General features: G+C 35.3%; 1 protein-coding gene across 1 annotated transcript in view; it reads left to right on the top strand.

Annotated features, from left to right (window-relative positions):
- Window positions 1-20,513, top strand: part of FIG4 (FIG4 phosphoinositide 5-phosphatase) — a 74,920-nt gene that overhangs the window by 41,198 nt on the left and 13,209 nt on the right. Inside the window, exons 16-22 of the mRNA XM_061989610.1 lie at window positions 1,815-1,953; window positions 4,634-4,692; window positions 6,152-6,299; window positions 7,150-7,233; window positions 9,254-9,449; window positions 12,898-12,980; window positions 17,053-17,142. Of these exons, the coding sequence (XP_061845594.1) occupies window positions 1,815-1,953; window positions 4,634-4,692; window positions 6,152-6,299; window positions 7,150-7,233; window positions 9,254-9,449; window positions 12,898-12,980; window positions 17,053-17,142 (799 nt within the window). The remainder of the gene's footprint in view (window positions 1-1,814; window positions 1,954-4,633; window positions 4,693-6,151; window positions 6,300-7,149; window positions 7,234-9,253; window positions 9,450-12,897; window positions 12,981-17,052; window positions 17,143-20,513) is intronic.

The following is a 20,513-nucleotide window of genomic DNA, read 5'->3' on the forward strand; positions in this document are numbered from 1 at the left end:
GAAACATTAGTAAATGAACAAAGAAGACTCATCTCTGCCTTTAGATTTAAGAAATTAACACCAATTTTAACCTATTTTCTCATGTCAATTAATTTTGTATTTAGGCCTCCTCCAGTTTCTGTGCTCGAAGTAGAGAGTTTTATTGAGTTTTGTTCAGCACTTTGTTTAAACCACTGACTAAATAACTTATCAGGAAGAAAGAATACTTGTTATTGCTTGTCACTTTTTCTTTCTTTTGAATTCTCAGTGTCCATGTTTTTCTTCCAAATCTTTTTACTGAGTTTTGCATAGCTTTCTTGCACTGCTTGTAGCCTTGCTCATTCTCGCTGTATGTCTTGGTTAAACTGTGACAGAAACAGTGTCCTGCAAACCACATGGACCTACATATGCATTTGAGTATTACTGTGTAGAACAGTTAAGGTTTATAAGTTGATCCTTTTAAGAAAATTGGGAAGGTAAGGAGCAAGAAAGAAGGTTTTGGAAGAATGCTTTAAAGGGGCAGTAAAATTATGTGGAAGAGAAATGAGTGGATAGAAAAGAAAGAAAAAAAATTCCAGATGAAAGATCCTGTAAATAGGGAAGGGGAGCCAAGCAAAGAAGAGGTTTTCTATTTCCCATTTCCTGCCTTGACTTGTTACACCATGTGACTGTTTGTACAGGAGGGACTGGTGGTGGCCAGGAGCCAACTTTGTCCTTGCTGTCATAGCACCAGTTTGTGGATTCTGCCTGATTTTTTACATGCTTTCTGGTATCTTGAGACTTCAGTTTGTCTTTTTGATGCATTGTCTTGCTAAAGGGACACTCTACTCTCATAATACTCTTTTTCAAACATGGGGAAAACCAGAGGAGTAGCACTATCTGTTGAACTAGTCTGAACTATTCCTTGTCTGATTATTACTAAAGTGCAGACAAGAGTGAGGATGAGAGAGTTTTCCACAGGCTAATCTCTCGGGGCAGCAAGTACTCAATTCTCCACATACTCCTCCATATCTGAAGATCCTTTGCATGTGAGCCTTTCTCAGCCTCTACGACTCTGCTTGCAAAGCCATTTTTATCACACTTCACTATCACTAAGCCTTCATCCATCTCTTTTTCCCTATCTGTTGTAACATCCTCTCTGCAGCTAGGTAGCAAGAGAGATTTTGAAGATGTAAGTGAACATCAGGTTTTCTTGTGCTTTATCTACAGTGGTGTGTAACTACTGGACGTTAACACTCGTCTTAGTTTGGTAAAGCTTAGGATATGGCAAGAGAAATTGATGTTTTAAACCAACGAGAAAAGAAGTCTAAATTGTGACTGTATTTGTGGAGGTATTTGTGAAGTTTAGTCATTTTACTGACTATGGCTAAAAAAACCCAGAGAATTAATAATTTGTGTTACATGGAAACTCTCCATATTGTATGGATACTGGGTAATTTTATTATACAATTCTTCTGTTTAGACTACAATAAATTCATTATGATACGTCAGATTCCCTGAAACATGCATAAATACATGCACGTGCTGCATATATACACAACTATGCAGAGGAGGGAGATGGAGTTTCAGCGTGAGGTCTTAACTTCTGCAAAGCCTCTAAACAGAGCTGTGAGAAAAGCCGAGGAAAGAGGCAGAGCTGGTATGAGCCCCATGTGCACTGCAGTGTGGGAGAAGGTTGGGTCTAAATGAAGTTTTATTAAAGTGGTTAAAGCTCAAAAGTCCCTGTAGATGTCACAGGATATACTTTGTCTGCAAGGAGCAAACACAACAAACATGTGAATGCCTGAATGGGCTCTGCAACATTCCTGGTGTTAAGTGTACCTCTTGTCTAACAGATGCAGACAGGCAAGATTCTATCAATCTTTTTCTGGGAGTATTCAAGCCTACAGAAGGAAAACCTCATCTCTGGGAACTTCCCACTGATTTTTATTTGCATCACAAGAACACCCTCAGTCTGGCACAGACCAGGAGAAGGTATTTTGCTGTTTCATATTACTCTAATATTAAGTTTTTTAAAACCCACCATTTTGTTAACCAAATAGTTTGGTCAGCTTGTCAAAAACTTGTTTACTGGTTTTTAAGTTCTACAAAAGCTTAAATCCCAAACCTTCAAGAGATTACCAGAAACATTGGATGTTGGGGTTTTGAAGGATTTTTAGTTTGTTATTTTCCTGTTGTACTGAAAAAATAAGTTTAATTTCATATGAAATTCTTTCTTGCAGTGTGAAATGCTTTACTGTTTTACTGAGGTACAATTATCACTGTCTCATTAAGCAATAAACAGGTGTATTTTTCATGGTGAGATTTATTAAGTGATTATTGTATTTGAGGTTAGGTGATGAGGATAACATTTGTTTATTTTTTTTTATATAATGCACTTAGTCTGCAGCTGTGCATAACAAGAAGCCCATGATTATCTTTTGGTCATGTCTAGTCTGTTTTGCAGATTATTTTTCTCCATTTGCATTCTGTTGCAGTTGTACAGTAATATACAGAGTAATAGAACTAAAGTGTGAAAATTTTAGACTGATTTTAGAGTGCTTAACAATGTGCAATGGTTTTGTTAAGTATTATAAATACAACATTGAAAGAAATACATTTTAATAATAAGGCCAGTACTAGACTTGTTAACTAAATAATCTCTTTTATGAATTTCACTGTTTGTGCATTCTGTGAGTCATAAAGCTCTGTATCACAAATGGTCGATCTGAATTTAGATTTAGATCTGCATTTAGATTTTTGTCTGGAGAGAATTGCAAGTGTTTAAACAGGGCATTTAATTCCTGTTAGCTGCTTATGCCATGCAACCTGACTGTTTCTAAATTTCAGTCTTTTTGTGTTGTCTCCTGAGGCTTCTATTGGTTGTATGGCTGACACAAGCTAACATCAAGTGCTATGTAAGGCACACATGAAACATGCAACATTAATTTTATTGCCTAATGGGTCCAAACATTATCGCACGTCAAAAATTAATTCAACTGATCTATTGCAAATATACAAACAGCCTAATCTTCCTTTCATCTGTTACTTAGTTAAACAGCTGTCTCTTATTTGTCACAGATGCTGTTTGTTATTAGATGAGGTGGAGTTTTTTTGGTTTTTTTAAAAAAGAATATCTATTCTTCATTTACTTGTTAGTTTTACCTTTCATTCTGGTTGGAATTTCTTCTGAGCACTCCTAATATACAGCCAAAATGTATTGTCACCTGAACAAATGACACCTTCATGTAATAAGTCACTAGGTGAAAAAAATATCTTCCAAGTAATTTTTTGTTTCTACCAAACTATTGGACAAGTTCTTTGTAGAACTTCTTCATGCTTTTCAATGTGGTGCCTCTTTAGGATTCCTTAGGCACAGCAGCAGAGGAAATAATGAAAACTCATAATGAAATCAAGATAATAGGAGGACAAGGGCAGATGTTGTTTCCTGTCATTGAAACTTCTTTTAGCTAACAATGTTTTTCCTATATGGTATTTGCCTCTTATCAGAAAGAAGAGGTTTCATAAAGAGTTTCATATATTAATTTGAAAGCACAATGAATATGGAAATGGAGAGTTTGTGTTGCCTTCTTACCATTTATGTAAGCAGCGAGACTAAGTATGTCTGCATAGTTTCTGGAGGCAGCGGAGGAAACAGCTTGATGGCATGACCTGTTACAGTACTTCAAGAAGAGACAGGATCATCAGGTGTAACTTGTTCTTTTCTGCCTAGGACCTACATAGTTCTTGGACCTGAATTGTGGTGTTGTCCTGTCTGTTTTGTGCCATTTGCTGAGTCCCACTAAGTCTGTATCTGGACATGAAAATACACCCATTGTTTCTGCTCCAGATGGCTACATTTACATGAGTAGGAGATAACTGTATTAATTCTCTGATTACAACCCTTACAGTATGGTGAATGCACACATATTTGAAATAAAAATCGATGCAGATAAATGGCTTTTAATCCCAACTAACAAAACAGAAGAAACTGAGAATAGAGAAGAAATTAAAGTATATTTGAGAAGAGAAAATGAAAATATGTAAACAGAAATGAAAGATACAATATGCTTTATTTTATGAATGTGCTTGACTTCCTTTGTTATTTTTCAGAAATTCTAAATAAGCTTTCAGCGGGGCCTGATTTTTTGCTGTTAGCTATGCCACAGCTGTCACATCAAAATTTACTTCTGTGTATAGAAGTTGGCTGCTTTGACAGTCTTCTGATTTTATTATCATTGCCCTTCATTTCTTTATACCTTTTCCTGAATTTTAGGAACAAGTGGTGGGTGGGGTGGACCAGGTTTTTGCTTTTTTTTCTATTTTGAAGACCAGAGCAAGAGAAACATGTAAATACCTTCTATATGTACTAAGACCCTAATTTTCATTTTTGTAGAGATAGGCACCTGAAATATATTTTGTTTAATGAAATGAAACCACTTGTCCCTCTATGCCTGTATTGAGCTTTGTGTATTGAAATTTCATGGCCTGAAAGCAAAGTAGTAGCATAGAGGCCTGTTGAAATCGTCCATAAAAGGATAATTCTTTACTTTCTTCCACATTTGAATTACTAGGATACGTTTACTAAAGTCGTTAGGTAGGTATAGTGTGCAAACTCTTAGATTGGATACAAGATTAAATCTCAGTCATTTGTGTGTCTGTTTTTCTTGTACAGCTATACTTACTGGTGGACGACAGGTGTGCTAAAGCATCTACCTCTTCCTTTTGATGAAGGTAGGAACTATATTTTCTCCTTGCCTTACAGTTTATCTTGAGAATGAACTTTTAGTCATAAATGTCACTAAACGTATGTCACTAAACATATGAAGGAAAAGATCGTTATCAGAGGGAGTCAACATGGCTTCACCAAGGGGAAATCCTGTTTGACCAACCTGATATCCTTCTATGAGTGCATAACCTGCTGGCTAGATGAGGGGAGAGCAGCAGATGTCATCTAACTTGACTTTAGCAAGGCTTTTGACAGTCTCCCACAAAAGCTCCAGGCAGTGGGGATTGGATGAGTGGACAGTGAGGTGGATCAAGAGCTGGCTGAAGGACAGAGCCCAGGTGATCAGTGGCACAGAATTGAGTTGGAGACATGTGGCCAGTGCAGTTCCACAGGGATTGGTTCTGGGGCCAGTCGTGTTCAACATCTTCGTCAATGACCTGGATGAGGGGACAAGAGGGACAGAGAATTTCTGGAGAGAGTCCAGCGCAGAGCCACCAAGATGATCAGGGGACTGGAACATCTTTCATACAAGGAAAGGCTGCAAAAACTGGGTCTGTTTAGTCTAGAAAAGAGGAGACTGAGGGAGGAATCTTATTAATATTTGCAAGTATCTAAATGATGGATGTCAGGAGGTTGGGGCATCCCTTTTTTATATTGTAGCTAGCAACAGGACAAGGGGTAATGGGATGAAGCTGGAACACAAAAAGTTCCACTTAAATATAATGAAAAACTATTACTGTTCAGATGAGGGAGCCCTGGCACAGGCTGCCCAGGGAGGTTGTGGAGTCTCCTTCCCTGGAGGTCTCCAAGACCTGCCTGGACATGTTCCTATGTGACCTGATATAAGTGAACCAGCTTTTGCAGGGGGGTTGGACTAGATGATCGCTAAAGGTCCCTTCCAACCCTACCATTCTATGAAGTGCTTTTAAACTATTTTAGATTCCAAATTTGAAATAGAAAAAAATTCATAATGATTGCTAAATACTCCACACATTTCCCATCCCCCCAAATGAGCTGTGATTTTTCAACTGCAGGATGCAAGAGTTATTTAATTGGCTAAAACTTGGCCTTCATATATTTATGTACCAGAGTATGCCTTTGTTTTTGATTTTTTTTTTTCCCCTTTGCCTATTAACATATATTTATAATCTATGCTGGTGGCTACATTCCTGTTGCAGATAGCAGAGTATAGCTCTAGTGTGTCTTATTTCTCTGGGATACTGTGGAGCATGTTTTGTTAGGAATTGTCATTATGAAGGGAAATAAAATTGTGACTGTTGATAATGCATATTTGTTAAAGATGTGCTGTGCATCTTCTTCTTGCCATATTTCCTTGTCTTAGAGGAGATAGGGCTGTAGAAAAATACCTAGTAGGGTAGCTAGGTAAGCAGGCTAGTCTTTGTTTAGAATTTTGCAGTCAGTAATTGTTAGTAAAAAGATAATATTTTTTTTTCTTTTTCCCAGTGACATGTATAGAAAACAGACGCAAGTTGACAGTGAAGAAATTCCACAAGTATGAAGAGGAAATTGATATCCACAATGAATTTTTTCGGCCGTATGAGTTGAGCAGTTTTGATGAGACTTTCTGTTTGGCAATGACCAATTCTACACGGTATATCGGGATGTTTTGTGACTATGAATCCTTAATTGGAGGTTGATTTGATGTGAAGTGAATGTACATTTTATTTATTTGGTTAAATCTGCGTGAGGCAAGAGGTTTTGTAGGGTGTTTGAGTTTTTAAACCTTCAAATTCGGCAAACATCTAGGAAGTAAAGCACAATACTGAAATGGAAATGCTATTCTGAAAATACACTGTTAAGATAGCACCTAAATTTCCAATTATTTTCTGTAATGAGGTGCCACATGTTTGGGCACTTGAAGGCTGAAAAATGAGCTCTTCTCAGTGGACTCAGATCAGAGAGGCTGCCTTCAAAGCAATTAATTTTCTAATTGTTGTGTTCTGATTTAAAAAGTGTTTTTGTCAGTTCATCAGATTTTCACAGCTGGCCAGATAGTGGTTTGAGGTTTTTTTGTTGGCATATCAGATGGTTATTTTAAGCATATCTATCGATTACAGTTTAACTAAAGATTTCCAGGCAGAATGTTTCATGTGGCTTTTTGACCCAATTTGAGTGTTGGCAGCATTTTGAAAACAATGTAGCTGACTTACAGGGCTTCTTCAGCACTGGAATAGCTCACATTGTTCTGGCCTCCTTCACAGCTGTTAATGTTTGCAGCTCTCTTGTGGGACTAAATAATGCAATTGGAAGCTTTTTAAATACCATGAGGGGTTATACTTACATCAGTTCCACTTGCAATGATGAAGCTAGAACTTCATATTTCTTTTTAGAATTTTTTTTTAATTCAAAAGGAGATGTTAGAAGTGGTTCTTCCAGAAAACTGAAGAAATGTATGTGTCAGACTTTGCACATTAACAGTTTTTTCTGTTCTGTTTTGCTAGAGATTTTATGCCTAAGAATGTGGGGATTGATCCAAGTCCATTTACTGTTCGTAAACCTGATGAAACTGGAAAATCAGTGTTGGGGTAAGTCTGAAATATGAAATTTTATTCTGGTTTAATAGTAGAGAAATTATGTAAACATATAACTCTGTGTGTATGTATAGTGTTTTCTCTGTTACATGGGAAAAAAAAATCATTGGTATTATACTGTGGAGTTGTACACTTTGGAAATCATACCTAATTTGAGATTTTTATTTGACCCCGGAAATTCTTTATTCAGTCTTATTTAATCTCCCATGAGAAAATTTTACGTAGAATAAAGACACAGAAGTTATTAAAACAGGATCGTCTCTCCATACTAGTGGCAACAGTATTCTTGATTGGAGATGACAAGAATGCATGTATTACTTACATTTAAAAAAAAGAGGACAGATTATCTATTATATGAATAAATAGAACACGTCCTGAAACAGCATTAAATGCCAAATTCAGCTTTTTGAAGTTATTAAAAATATTTATAGGTGAAGTTATATAGGACAATTCAGCAAGGGTTATTGGGAAAAATTAATGTCTCATTTAGCTGTTGTGTTTGATCTGCTGTATCACACAAGGACTATGGGGACTTTTCTTGAAGCAATCTGTTCTCTCTATAATACCTCGTATTAAGTAATCCTTTTGTCAGTAATGACGTAACTTTTGCTGTCACAACTTTCTAAGATCTTCTGAAAACTTGCCATGTCTTGTAAGTAACATCCATTGTGCCTTGACCCTGATGGACTGTCAATAGATGTTGAGAGCAGACTCTGCTTATCAGTAGCAAACATTCATTTCATGCTACTGATGTTCTCTGAGAATAAGCAGAAAGACTGTTCAACAGTTATACAGTTTACCTTTGCTAAGAGTTATGAGTTTATGGGTACTTTTGAGGATAAACTTTAGTCTTTCGTTTTGGTATAATGTCAGATTTTGGACTAATTTGTCTCCAGATACTCCGTTAAATTAAATACTCGACCATTATATATTTTTCTCAGGCATTTTGCTTCAAGCTCTCCACTGTAATTTTTAGAGATTGTCATGAGCTAGAGAATCAGATGGATCAAAGCCATGTTCCAGGACAACCTGGGAACTGCTCGCAAGGCTTCCCATGCATTGGCTGTGTAGTGGGGTAAACAGCAGCTCAAGTGATTGATGAGAACACTAGAGCTGAAACTCAAAATAGCATTTGTACCAAACCGCATGCTCTTGTCAAAGCCTCTTAGTATGCTGTGGTCTTCCTTTAGGGCCTTCCTTTAGAGTAAGATACACACAATGTTGATGTATATATATGTATATATGGATGGTTACCTCAGCAACGAGTTGTTGCTTTCCTATGTCCAGAACTGATTTAGATATAAACATATTCATTACTTACCTTCCAGATTCTCTTAAAGTTTCTTACAGTGTCTGGGAAGAAAGTGCAGTCACATACCCTTCTATGGCCAATAAGAAAGTATGTAGAGGACATAAGGGTGGTACAATTTCTGATGGGTAAAGTAACAGATACCTTTCAGAGCTTGTACAGTTAAACCCAGTGTTAGCCTACTAAAATAGGCATGCTGTATCTTGAAGAATTCTTGCAAATAAGGCACCTCTTCATATTGACTACAGTGAGAAATGCATGCTCCCCGAAGAAATGTTGCTGACTAAAGTAATACATTGAGGGGAGAGGTACGGAAAAGGAAAGTTGACGTTATGATTAAGATTTTGGGGCCTAAGACTAAGAAAACTAATGGAGTAGATAATGATGTTAACCAGGAAATGAAACTATTTCTTCCCACATCAAAAATAAAGATGTTACGTCTTAAGGAATTTTTATTCCTTTTTATTAGTTTAGTATGGAGGAGGAATTTAAGTAAAAGATGAGAGAACTGGTGGAGAAAAGCTGTCGTAATCCTTTGAGCTCTCCTTAAGAAGAGACTGAAGTAAATTAATCAGGAGACTCGAAAGTTGCTCCAGAGGCTAGAACATATTTCCCCCAGTAATATTTTAACCCAAATTAGAAATTTTAAATGCTTGTTGTTAATATCTCACTGACTTTGTAAATATACACTGCCTTTCATAATAGGAACAAAAGTAATAGAGAAGAAACTGTGCTTCAGCGCAAAACAGCAGCTAGTGCTCCTCCACCCCCAAGTGAGGAAGCAGTGTCAAGTAGTTCTGAAGATGATTCTGGGACAGACAAAGAAGATGAAGGTGCTGTTTCTCAACGTTCAACTCCAGTAAAGGTGACTGATACAGGAGACAACACAAAAATCACAGAGGTAAGAAATCATTATGGACTAATGATAGACTTAAAATTCAATTTGTCTTAAAAAAACTCTAAACCAATACCGTTACAGAACAGTCGGAAATTAAGTGAAAAGGGTCTCCAGTGTAATTTCTTTGTGTAGATATTGGCACAATTGCTTATAAAACTTTGTTATTATTCTTGATGTCTAATAGTGAAACAAAGCAGAAAACACTTTTCAAAAAATGAAACCTGTGGCATTTGGAAAGTATTCAGGTTGGGTCTAGTCTACCATATGATGGATAAAATATATCTATGTTAGTGTGTTAATTCTGTGCACTTCTGGTCATTTTCCCTTACATTACTATGGCTCACATCACAGGGTGGTCTTGGAGCGTGCAGATGGGATTCGGTTTTGGATGAAACTAAATTGGGAGATGCTTTTACAGGAATGCACCTGATCTACATCCCTGCCTAATCAGCATTTAGTCCATGGGAGCTAATCTGGAGCAAATGCCCTGAAAGACAGGTTGAGTGGATCTGAAGTCCTGAGCACCACCTCTTTCATTTACAAATCTGTTTCTTTTGATTGATGTCACTTGTTCAAGTAGATAGAACTATAAATCAATATTGTTACGATTTCTGTGAAGGTTTTTAAAAGTACCATTTCCTAATTTTATGGTCTGACATTTCCAAAAAAAAATAAACTAAATAAAAAAATGGGGGTGTTCATGTTGTCATATTATTCCTATGCTATTACTGTTACTAAGTTTGAAGCTAATGGCTGTATAGTAGTGAAATCATGTGGCAAATCCACAGGAAAATAACGTGTATTCTCAGTCATTGGCTATTAATCTTTTTTTGCTAGCAAAACTTCAATTCCATTGGAATCCCTTGAGTGCTAATATAATGAGAATATTAACTTATATGAAGTATTATGGAAACATCTATTTTATTAATTCACGTAAAACTTCTTCACATCCTTTATTGTAAGTATCCATTTTGGGTACCACCGAAAATGTCTTAGAGAAAGGATGTGCTAACGGAGACTACATAAATCTGGAAAATGCTTATGTTGTACTGGGCAAGTTTTGGCTTTTTAAAAATTTTTTTTTGTTTAAGTCACAGCTAATTTAAGTGGTTACAGTGTTGTGATTGTATACGTTACTACTTCTGAAGAAACTTCAATATTTATGATGTTAGTCAGTATAAAATGTAGTGCCTAACAGTCAATAGAGGATAAAACTACCTTTTTCTCTAGCACATTTCAGGTTTTCATTCCACTCAGTCTGTAGCCTACGTCGTGCATTCTCAGAGAATGGGTTTTCAGCCTTCTCTATGACACTGTCTTCTTCCTGCCTTCATGAAGCATTTTTAAAAAAATAACTTAAAATTTTGAATAATTTGTGTTAATTGTTATACCAATACAAGTGCGCTTATTTCTGTTTATGCCAGATATGTTATTTGAAAATTTTACATTATCTCTGAATCTTGATGTTTTCCAGCAAGTCAGATCAGTTTTAGATGTCTTTTTTAACAACAGAAATCCAACCTAGGATTTTATTCTTGATTCTTACCATTGTCCAAGTTACCTCATGTTAATTTTTCCATCTATGTGTTGAACACGCTTCAACGTTCAGACCTAAGATTTCTTTTTTAGATTTCTAAGATATTTAAATTAAAGATGTATGTAAACACATATGAGTTTTAATGGCTTACAACTGGGTGAGCTATTCTGATTCTTTTAGTAATTCACATGAGGAAATATTTTCCATTTTATTGGCATCTTTTCATGCATTAAAGTTTAGTTGCAATTTGCATTGTTAATTTGTGTCACTGCTTATTAAAGTTGCAGACCTGGAAAGGATTACCTATTCAGTTATGCCAAATTGCTACATTAGCAATTAGTTTGGGTGGTGTTAATATTCACCTGCCAGTTGTAAATGTGTTTATTCTCTGCAAAGTAGAGAAGTACAAAGCCTTTCTTAGATATATTATTTTTGAAGGCACGATGTTTATGGAAACTTTCTGTTCAGAAACCAAACATAAAAATTAGTAATCTTAAAGACAGTTAGACATTAAACATATTCACCATCTGATCTTCATTTAGCTTTTGAAATGTTTTTCCATAACTAGAATAAGCAGAGGATCAAATAGGCCTTTCAGGAAATGTTTTGGAATTATTTTTCTGGCAATGGCAATTATTTGTTGTGTCTGCACGTGCAGTTTAAAAGCTTAAAAAGAAGACCCGTTACCAGAGTGTTTCATAACTTAATGACTAAACTGAGTAATGTAACAATTAAAAAAAACCCCAACTATGACTGGAAAAGGTGATAATCTATACAGTTGATTAAATAAGCTTCTATTTTCTAGAACTGGCAAACCATAGAATTGTTTCAGATACTTAGGGTTTTTTTTCAAGTTAAGCTTAACTTTAAAAAGAACTTTTAACGCAGAATGCACTTAAAACCCTTAAGCTTATAAATGTTCTAATTTTTTGTCTCTGTTAGCTAAACAGTCAACTTACTAGTACTTTAACCAGTATCAATCTGCACTTTTCTCATTTGTGGAAATTATTATGTATAGTATTGTTCAAAAATACTAGAAGTTCATGTGAAAAAACAGTAGTGTGGGATATTTTTGTGTGTAAAAGAGTTGAATGTGTAAGCTTAACTTTTTAGGTGCATTGTTGAGTAAATATGGTTATTCTAGAATAGGGGGAGTACAAAACCCAAACAGCTAGTTCCTTTCTATTCACATCTCACAGAAATTAATAATAAAATGCTTTTATACTTCTGGTCAGGATGTATCTTTCCAAAGTTGTTCTTTGACCTTTAATCTTTTTGAACTAAAAGAAAACTATTTTTATAATTGGCTTCCTTGCAGTCACATATATCTTGTCATTAAACCCCCTTAATTTAGCACTGAATCATTATAGTTAGTGAAGTATTGCATGTGCATTGTATCCTTGTTATAATTGACTGACATGATTGTGTAACGTATAAAACAGAAATAGTTTTGTTCGACCTGAAGTTTGTAATTATTTCAGATTTGACAGCAGGAAATGTGAAAGCAAATGTGGGAGCATGTTCTGAATGAGCATAATTTAGTCTATATTAAGTTTCAACACAGAACAGAACTCGATACTTAAATTGTTATGTTTCCTATAAATATAACTTATTCTCCTAATAAGTTGTTTGAAGTAATCTTTCAAGACTCTTTTCCTTTAATTGTTGAAGAAATGTCTTGAGTAATATTTTAAAAGAAATTTCTTAAAACTCACCCAAAAATCCAACCAAATAAACAAAAACACCCAAGAAAAACCCCATGCACAAGCTAAGATTATTGGCTTTATCAGAAGCTTGTTTGGTTTTGCCTGCACTTTTGAAATTATTTTCAAGTTTAGAAAGATTTGAAAAGCAAGCATTTCTCTGGATCTTGTTATGATATCTTTAGGCTGAATCTTTCTTCTTATGTTTCAGAATGTAGTTCAATCAACAAAAGATGTGTATGGAGTCAATCTTTCAGATGTTCCTTCAGAAGATGATCTTGCAATATACACTAGGTGAGAAATTTCCAGTTGTAATCGGTAAAAAATAATTGGAGCTACTTAAATACACCTTGTCAAAGTGCTGCCTTTTGCTTAAACTTACTGAAATTCTAAATTTTAGATATATGTGGATACGTATACACAACATTCTGTATTTAAAATCAAACTTTTCAGATGTTTCTGTCAACTCTGATTGCAGTGGAAGTTGTGTCTCTGAATGCAAAACTTGTAATGTAAACTGAAAGAAAGATTCTTCCATAGAAATACCTGTCATTTAATATAGTGCTAGAAATTAATAATCTAATTCCATATTAGCAGTGGTTCCATGGTTCTAAACTATGTAATCTGTGATCTTTTTGCACTTTTCAAATGCTGAATTACGCCAATTCAAATAAGTCATAAGGAAAATGGCCTCTTTTATAGAAACACATGTAGAACAACTGAAATCAAGTCTTTTTATAATGTAATGTCTTATTCATAGAAATTTATGTTAATTGTTGCCTTTTGCTCAAATTTATATAGTTGTGTGAGTTTTGATGTTCAAGGAAAATTACCTAATAATATTTAGCCTTTTTCTTCAAACATCTTGACCTCTTGAGGTAGAAATTAAAATTTTTGGTTTTTGAAGGGAGACCTTGAGACAGTTACTAAATGTGGTATAGATGATGATGAGGAAATCTGAGAAAAGCAGTTAGAATAACTCACATTGTAGAAGCATAGATCTCTAAGTGACAGATATTTGTACTGTAAATTCAGGAGAGAGTGAAGTCAATTTGTCCCTTGCCCTAGTTGGGGTTTCATGAAATAATGACATTCAAATATGTGATGTGTGGGTTTGTGTGTGTGGGTTTGTATGTATGCACACTACTAACTGTAGAGTGTGTAGTAGTGTGCTCTTACTGCCTTTTGAACAGCTTCATGCTGCCGCTTGTTCTTAATAAATGAGCTTGTGAATTCAAACCGTACATACAGGAAATGAGTAAGATACAGCATAGTGCAAGACAAAATACAGATCCTTAGGTGGTCCAGCAAGTTCTCACTCAGTTCCTGCACTTTGAGGTAAAACAGCCACAATGGGAGGCAGCATGCTGCACAGCACCTGCAGGCTCTCCTCAGGAGCTGGGAGCTGCTGGCATACTGTGAACAGCTGGAGATAAGAATTGGCGAGCAAGCATCAAGGTATCATTTTCCAGCTCCAAGTACACAAAAAATTCTGCTTTTATTCAAGGTAACTTGGATGATTTATACTCTATAAGGTAGTTGACAGTGCTCCTGCAGGAGCCATGAACTTTAAGCTCCCCAAAAGCAATCAGCACATTAATGGTATGCTTCTCCAACAAAAACAGTGGCTCCCATTGTATCAGCAATTTCTTGAATTGCAATGTTTTCCTTTGAAAATTAGTCAGAATAATGGGAATTCAGTACTGGGGAACAGTTGGAGAAATTTATATCCAATTTGAAGTCCCCCTTAGTTCCTGAAGGCTGTAACTTGTTGCCAAGAGAGCAATTGCTTATGCAAGACATCAGGAACACAAATCAATTTACATTTGCTTAATAAACCAATGTTTCAAACACCTGCTTAGAATGTAGAATCAATGAAGTTTGAGAAAAGGAGCATAAGAAAACTACATATCATCTCAGAAAACCCCCTGTATGTATATTGATTTGAATACTTGTGAGACAGGCATTGAAATGGGCTTGTGTACATTTGTTTTTATTTTCTAATGTGTGATAGCAGTGATTACCTTGTTACATTTGAAGACTTTTTCAATTTATGAGAGAAGTTTTAATTCACTCTGTCGTCTCGTTTGGTGATATGTGATGATTAATTCTGACATAGATCATTAATCCTCTCAAAGCATTTATATTTCTTTTTATTTAGATGACTTTTCCTGTTAACTTTTCTTTAAGAGTAGCTACTTCTTGTACTCTTTAGTTATTTGAAATTCCCATTTCTGCCTATTTCCTACATGCTGAGTAACATGAAGATAGTACATGAATAGGGTTCAGAATAGGGTTGAATAGGGTTGAGGGAGAATGTTTTTCATTATCTCTGAAATCTTTTACTTCACCTATTCCTCTAACTCTGGTTCTTTATTTTAATCACTAGAAAATGGATGCTAATTTGACAATTACCCCTTGATATACTGGATAGTTATTGTTCTGCAAGTGGCCCAGCGTGAGCTGCCGTTTTCTAGATGTCACTTTGTGCAGATGAACAGCTCAGTGATAACATCCAGAATTACAGTTACTTTCCATTTTGTCATTTTTCAGGATAGACTAACATTCAGGCTGTTGCTACAGTAGTACTATAAACTCCATGGGGGCTTTGAAGCTCTCTATTCCTATCCTTTTCAGTAAAATAAACCCCAAAACAAAACAACAAAAACCTTTGCATTTATTTTCTTTCTCTCAAGAAAAGCAGGTTTAAAAAATGTTAAGAATTGCAAATTACTTGTGTTTTAGCTGACAAAAACACAGTGCTCCTCATCGTCTGATGTGCGGATTTATGTGAAAAACCAAAATTTTACTGACATCCTCTATAACAATGTGCATCGTTTGAAAACAGTGACAGATTATTTCACAGCATGGTTATAGTTCTCACTTCTAGTCTTTTTCTATTACTGTAATAAGGAAAATTGAGATAAAAGATCTTAACTCTGCTAGACATCATTGGACATGTTACATACTTTATTCTTTATTAGCATCAGGAGCTAGCAGGTTTAAAGTACCTCAGATTAAGTTTATATCAGCTGATCTCTGTTAAGTATATATGCAAATGTAAAGCACTTTGATTCTATTCAGCCAATTTTCACTGACTGCAATCATTTGTGTATAATTCTCATCAAAATAGAAATAATGAACTACAGATCGGTTGGAAGAGACAGAAGATTCTTCAAATAATTTCAGGATACATACTGCAGATCAACTGTATATGGTTTATTGTTCTGACAACTTGCTTGTGTTAATTTAGGCCTTGATTGTTTCAGAATACTGGATAATTTGAGGGTATTAATAAAAATACTTACACCTTTAGTTTGCTTTTGTTTTGTTAAAGCTTGTTTCAGTAGCAAGCTTCTGTACTAGAAGATTTTAATTATCTTCATCTGAAGTATTTATTCCTTTAACATCCAAAGTAATGTCACATGTTTCTAAGGCTTTTGTTTCTATGGCATAGAATCTGAATGGAGCAGCAAGAAAAGTCACAATATGTTGTTTATGAATATAAGGTTCCTTGGTCTTCTGCACACTCATCTATGCTCTTGCACTATAAATGTCTCCTGATAAAACGTAGTAAATATTTCTGAAATACACCAATAAGATTATTTTCAGGCTAAATGGAAGCTTACTCTTAAAAGACCCCACTGCATCAGAACATTGAAGTGTTAACAACTAACATTTACTCTGTTTTCAGTAGCATGCATGTGTTGGAGAATGAACAAATTGAGTTCAGATGCGAGATAACTACATATACTTCAAACCCTCTGACATTTCCTCTTGGACTGAGGGAATAAGATTAGTCATTAACTTAAAAAAAATAAAAGTCTCCAATTCATTGCTATGAAAAAAGCCATGACAGTTTTTTCATCGTCACTATCTTCCAGCAAATATTTGGAGATGGGGTAATTCTCCCAGAAGGTTGTACTTGGAAATAAGTGAGGTGGACCGATAGTGTTTCAGCTGAATAAACTAGATTTAAGTCAGTTCTCAGCCAAATTCAGTCTGAAACTTGAGAGACTTTCTCTCTCTTTTGTCGACTTTTCTCATAGGTTATTCATGTGATTGCTTTAAACAGGACATAGGAAGTTGTACCAGGTTGCCTGTTTCTATCCTGTGACATACCAGGTGATACCAATTAACAGGCAAATCTCTTTCAAGCTAAAAGAAGCTACTGAGTTCTCATGTTCACCCCCTGCAAAGTTTTAAAGATCTCTCTCATTTAACAGAGAGGTAGTTCATGATTGGTAACTTATATGATATGACTTAGAGATTCCTTTTTTGGTGTCATTTTCTTTCATTTGCTGAATTTTGGGGAATTGGTCGTTTACTTTCTTTGATGTATTCTTCTATCTGCTGTGTTTCCCAGGTTTGTTCAGCTGGGACAGAGTCAGCATAAACAAGACAAGAGCAGTCAGCAAAGTTGCTCAAAACTTCCCTTGGATAAGGTTATAAATTTGTAAGTACTCTTTTTTTCTTTCTATCTTTAGCCTATTTCTTCTTGCTTTTGTCATTAGAGCTGAAAAATCATCGGGTAAATGTTATTTTAAATTCTTTGAGCATCATAGTTCTCTTTCCTTTATTGCATAATTAGGTTCTTACTTCTCCCTTGTAACTCTAAAGAAGTGTATTGTCTTTTGTGGGATTTTTTTTCTTCATCTTTTATTGTTGTTGGAGTTTGGATTTTTTCGTGTGTTTTTCGGTTTTTGTAGTGCCAAGGTTTTTATATTCAAAATTCATAGCAGTCATGAGTTATCACAGCACAAATTGCTAGAGCTACTGAGTTTAAAAGGCAATTTCTTTTTGCTGTGATTGCTTTTGAAAGAAATAGCTTGAAAGGGGTTGATTTGCATTTTTATTATTAAAAAAAAAATGTTCAAAGTTGCAACTCAGTCTTTAATGTGCAGTTATCTGAAGTAATTTGTTCTGAGTGCTCTGTATTTGTTTTCATTGGACATCTGAGCAGTCTTGAGGGGTCAAATGGGATATTTTATATTCTGATTTTTCTGGTGAGTGGCAAGGTGTTGGAGAGAGTAAAGTGGGCATTCATTCCTGCTTTGTTTTGTGCATTTGATGCCTATGTGTGTCAGTGAAGTCAGAAGATCATACTAGCTTTAAGTAGTGTACAGAGCGTTTTAACTGAAGAAAAGAATATCTTGAAATTTTCATAGATATTACGTCTGCCGTATTTTCTTTGGAAATATCTCCTTGGGTGTGTTTTTGTTGTCTACTTTTTGTTATGTACTGGTTCGATGTATTGACCCATGGTACTTTGAGCTGATGAGGCAGTTTTTTAAACAGTTCATTTTTTTACAGCAGACACATTTTGTGTCTTGTCCCAAACAGGTAAGTAGGGGATTATAGGTTGATTATAGCCGATATAGGTTGTAAGAGAAGATCAAGCTCTGAGTGCTTATTGTCAATGAAATACTTTAGTAATTTAAACCTGGAAGATTAGTATGGAAGTCATATTCTACAAAGCCAATTGTGGAGGCATGGTAGGAGAATTGCTCTCTAAAGATGTCTGCCATGTGAAATAATTTCTGTGTTTTCCTTTGCAAATAGAGTAACTTTCCATTACTATGAAAACTAACGTTAAAATTACAATAGGTGCACATGTTTACTAAAATAAGGAATTCAGCTACTTGTGATTATGATTATGGATTGATAATTACTGTACAAGAATTGCCTCTAGTGACAGACCAGATCACCTGATCTTTTTTCTTTAGTACTAGTATAAAAAGAGAGTCACAAAACTATCCAAATATACTAACATTGAAGCAGGTCTTGGAATTTATATGATCAACTCCTGGCTTCCCAGTGACATCTTCCTGCACTGTAGGCAGCTTAAAAGTTTCACCAAAGCAGGTTTTTAATTATTTTTGTCTCTGGGGTGCATGGTCTCTTACCCAACAGCACAGCTGCTCCACAGAACTGCAGACCTTTATGGCAATCTGTTGATTTACAGAAGCTTCATCTTTGTGTCCTGCACTGGCTCTAGTGCATTTCCTTTGTGCTGCTGAGGTGAGGGAACCTTGAACCATAGCACTTACTCAAGTAGGTACTGACACTGGAGATGTCTCAGTGAGGCTGAGTGAGCAGGATAACACTAAACAGATGTAATATTGTGTTAGTCTTTTGGTATTATATACATTTAAAAGCAATGCTGTCATGCATGGCTCATCATTAACGAGCTTATATTTTGTAGGTGAACCACAGAATCTTAAAGGTTGGAAGGGACCTTGAAAGATCATCTAGTGCTACCCTCCTGTCAGAGCAGGACCACCTAGAATAGGTCACGCAGGAACTCCTCCAGGTGGGTTATGAATGTCTCCAGAGAAGGAGACTCCACAACCCATCTGGGCAGCCTGTTCCAGTGCTCTGTCACCCTCACAGTGAAGAATTTTTTGCTTGTGTTTCTTTGGAACCTCTTATGTTCTAGCTTGTAGTTTTAAAATAAAACATATCTGATGGGTATTAATATTAGGTTGGCAAACTGTAAAACTATTTTTAAAAATGAAGGAACAATGTTGAATGTTTTGGAGGGAAATGATTGTTAAGAAATTACTTTGTAATAATAGAAATATTTTTACCGTGGACAAAGATGATTCCTTTGGTATAATTTCCAAATTTCCCAGCATGTATGGTAGTGTTAGGAGATAGTAATTCCTTTCTTGCCTCCTTAAGGTATAGTAAATTATTCTCCATGCTATTCTGCTGCAAGATTAAGATGCTGAAGAGAATCTATACACATAATTTTGGTAGATTTTGAGTAGTCAGATGTTAATTTTTCTCTTTTCCCAAGTGTAATTCCTATGTGTTTCCAAATAGTGGAAGTGTGGAAGTCATAGAGCACACAAATCTATGACTCCTTTCACTTCGAGAAGTCATGTAGTTCTATCAAACATGCTTTTCTGTTCAGATCTGAGTGGAACTAGTGTACCTCTCACTCAGTAATTATTTTCTTCTGAAATTATATCTTTATGCAGCTTAAGAATGCTTTCCAACCTTTGTTCTTCAACTTTTTAAATACTATTTGGACAGTCACAGATTGGTTTTTTTTCAAGAAAAGTCATAAATGTAGCTGTTCTTCAAAGGCATGTTGTTCAGTTCTGAAACAAGGAAGCTTTCTCTTACTTGGTTTGAATTGCTGCAGTGAATCAGAAATTTCCTTGGAGAATACTGTTCTTTTTAGAGATAAAATAGCATGAAAACATTCTACTGAAAATTAGGTTGAGAGAGGGTTTTCAGTAATAGCAGCTGGGGCACATCTTGCACTTATTGGACTGTGTGTTTTCTAGTTTCTTGAGGAGTACTTGAAGAAATTGAAAAATATGGTGCCTTGCATTAATTTTATGTTAGATGCATTTTTATTTGAAAAAAAAAACCTGGCAAATTTGATTCTGAAGTAGTTCCTTCTAGATACAAATGCAATTAAGTCTCAATCTAAAACTTTGATTTCTCATCAGCAGTGAGATACAATTTAGGCTTAGGTTAGTTGCTGTTATTTCCACACTTTTCTAGAATATCCTCTTTATATGCTTTTTCCATCTTAAAGAAAACGACCTCACATTCTTAAAACTTGTGGACATTTGTTATCAAATACATAAAACCAATACAAAAAGAAATATTTGTTATTTTTACAGTGTCACTTCAGTTATGTGTTTGAGCTCAAATATGCATTATAGAAACACAGAAGAGAAACTTAAGATTTTATTTGGAGACTGTAAATATAGATTAGAAGCAAAAAATGGATACTTGAACAGGGACTGCAGTGACATGGTGAAATAATACTAAAGAGGAATGGAGAATATCTGGAAGGATATTGAA

Source organism: Colius striatus, chromosome 2 (genome assembly GCF_028858725.1).
Source record: "Colius striatus isolate bColStr4 chromosome 2, bColStr4.1.hap1, whole genome shotgun sequence".
Lineage (NCBI taxonomy): Eukaryota > Metazoa > Chordata > Aves > Coliiformes > Coliidae > Colius > Colius striatus.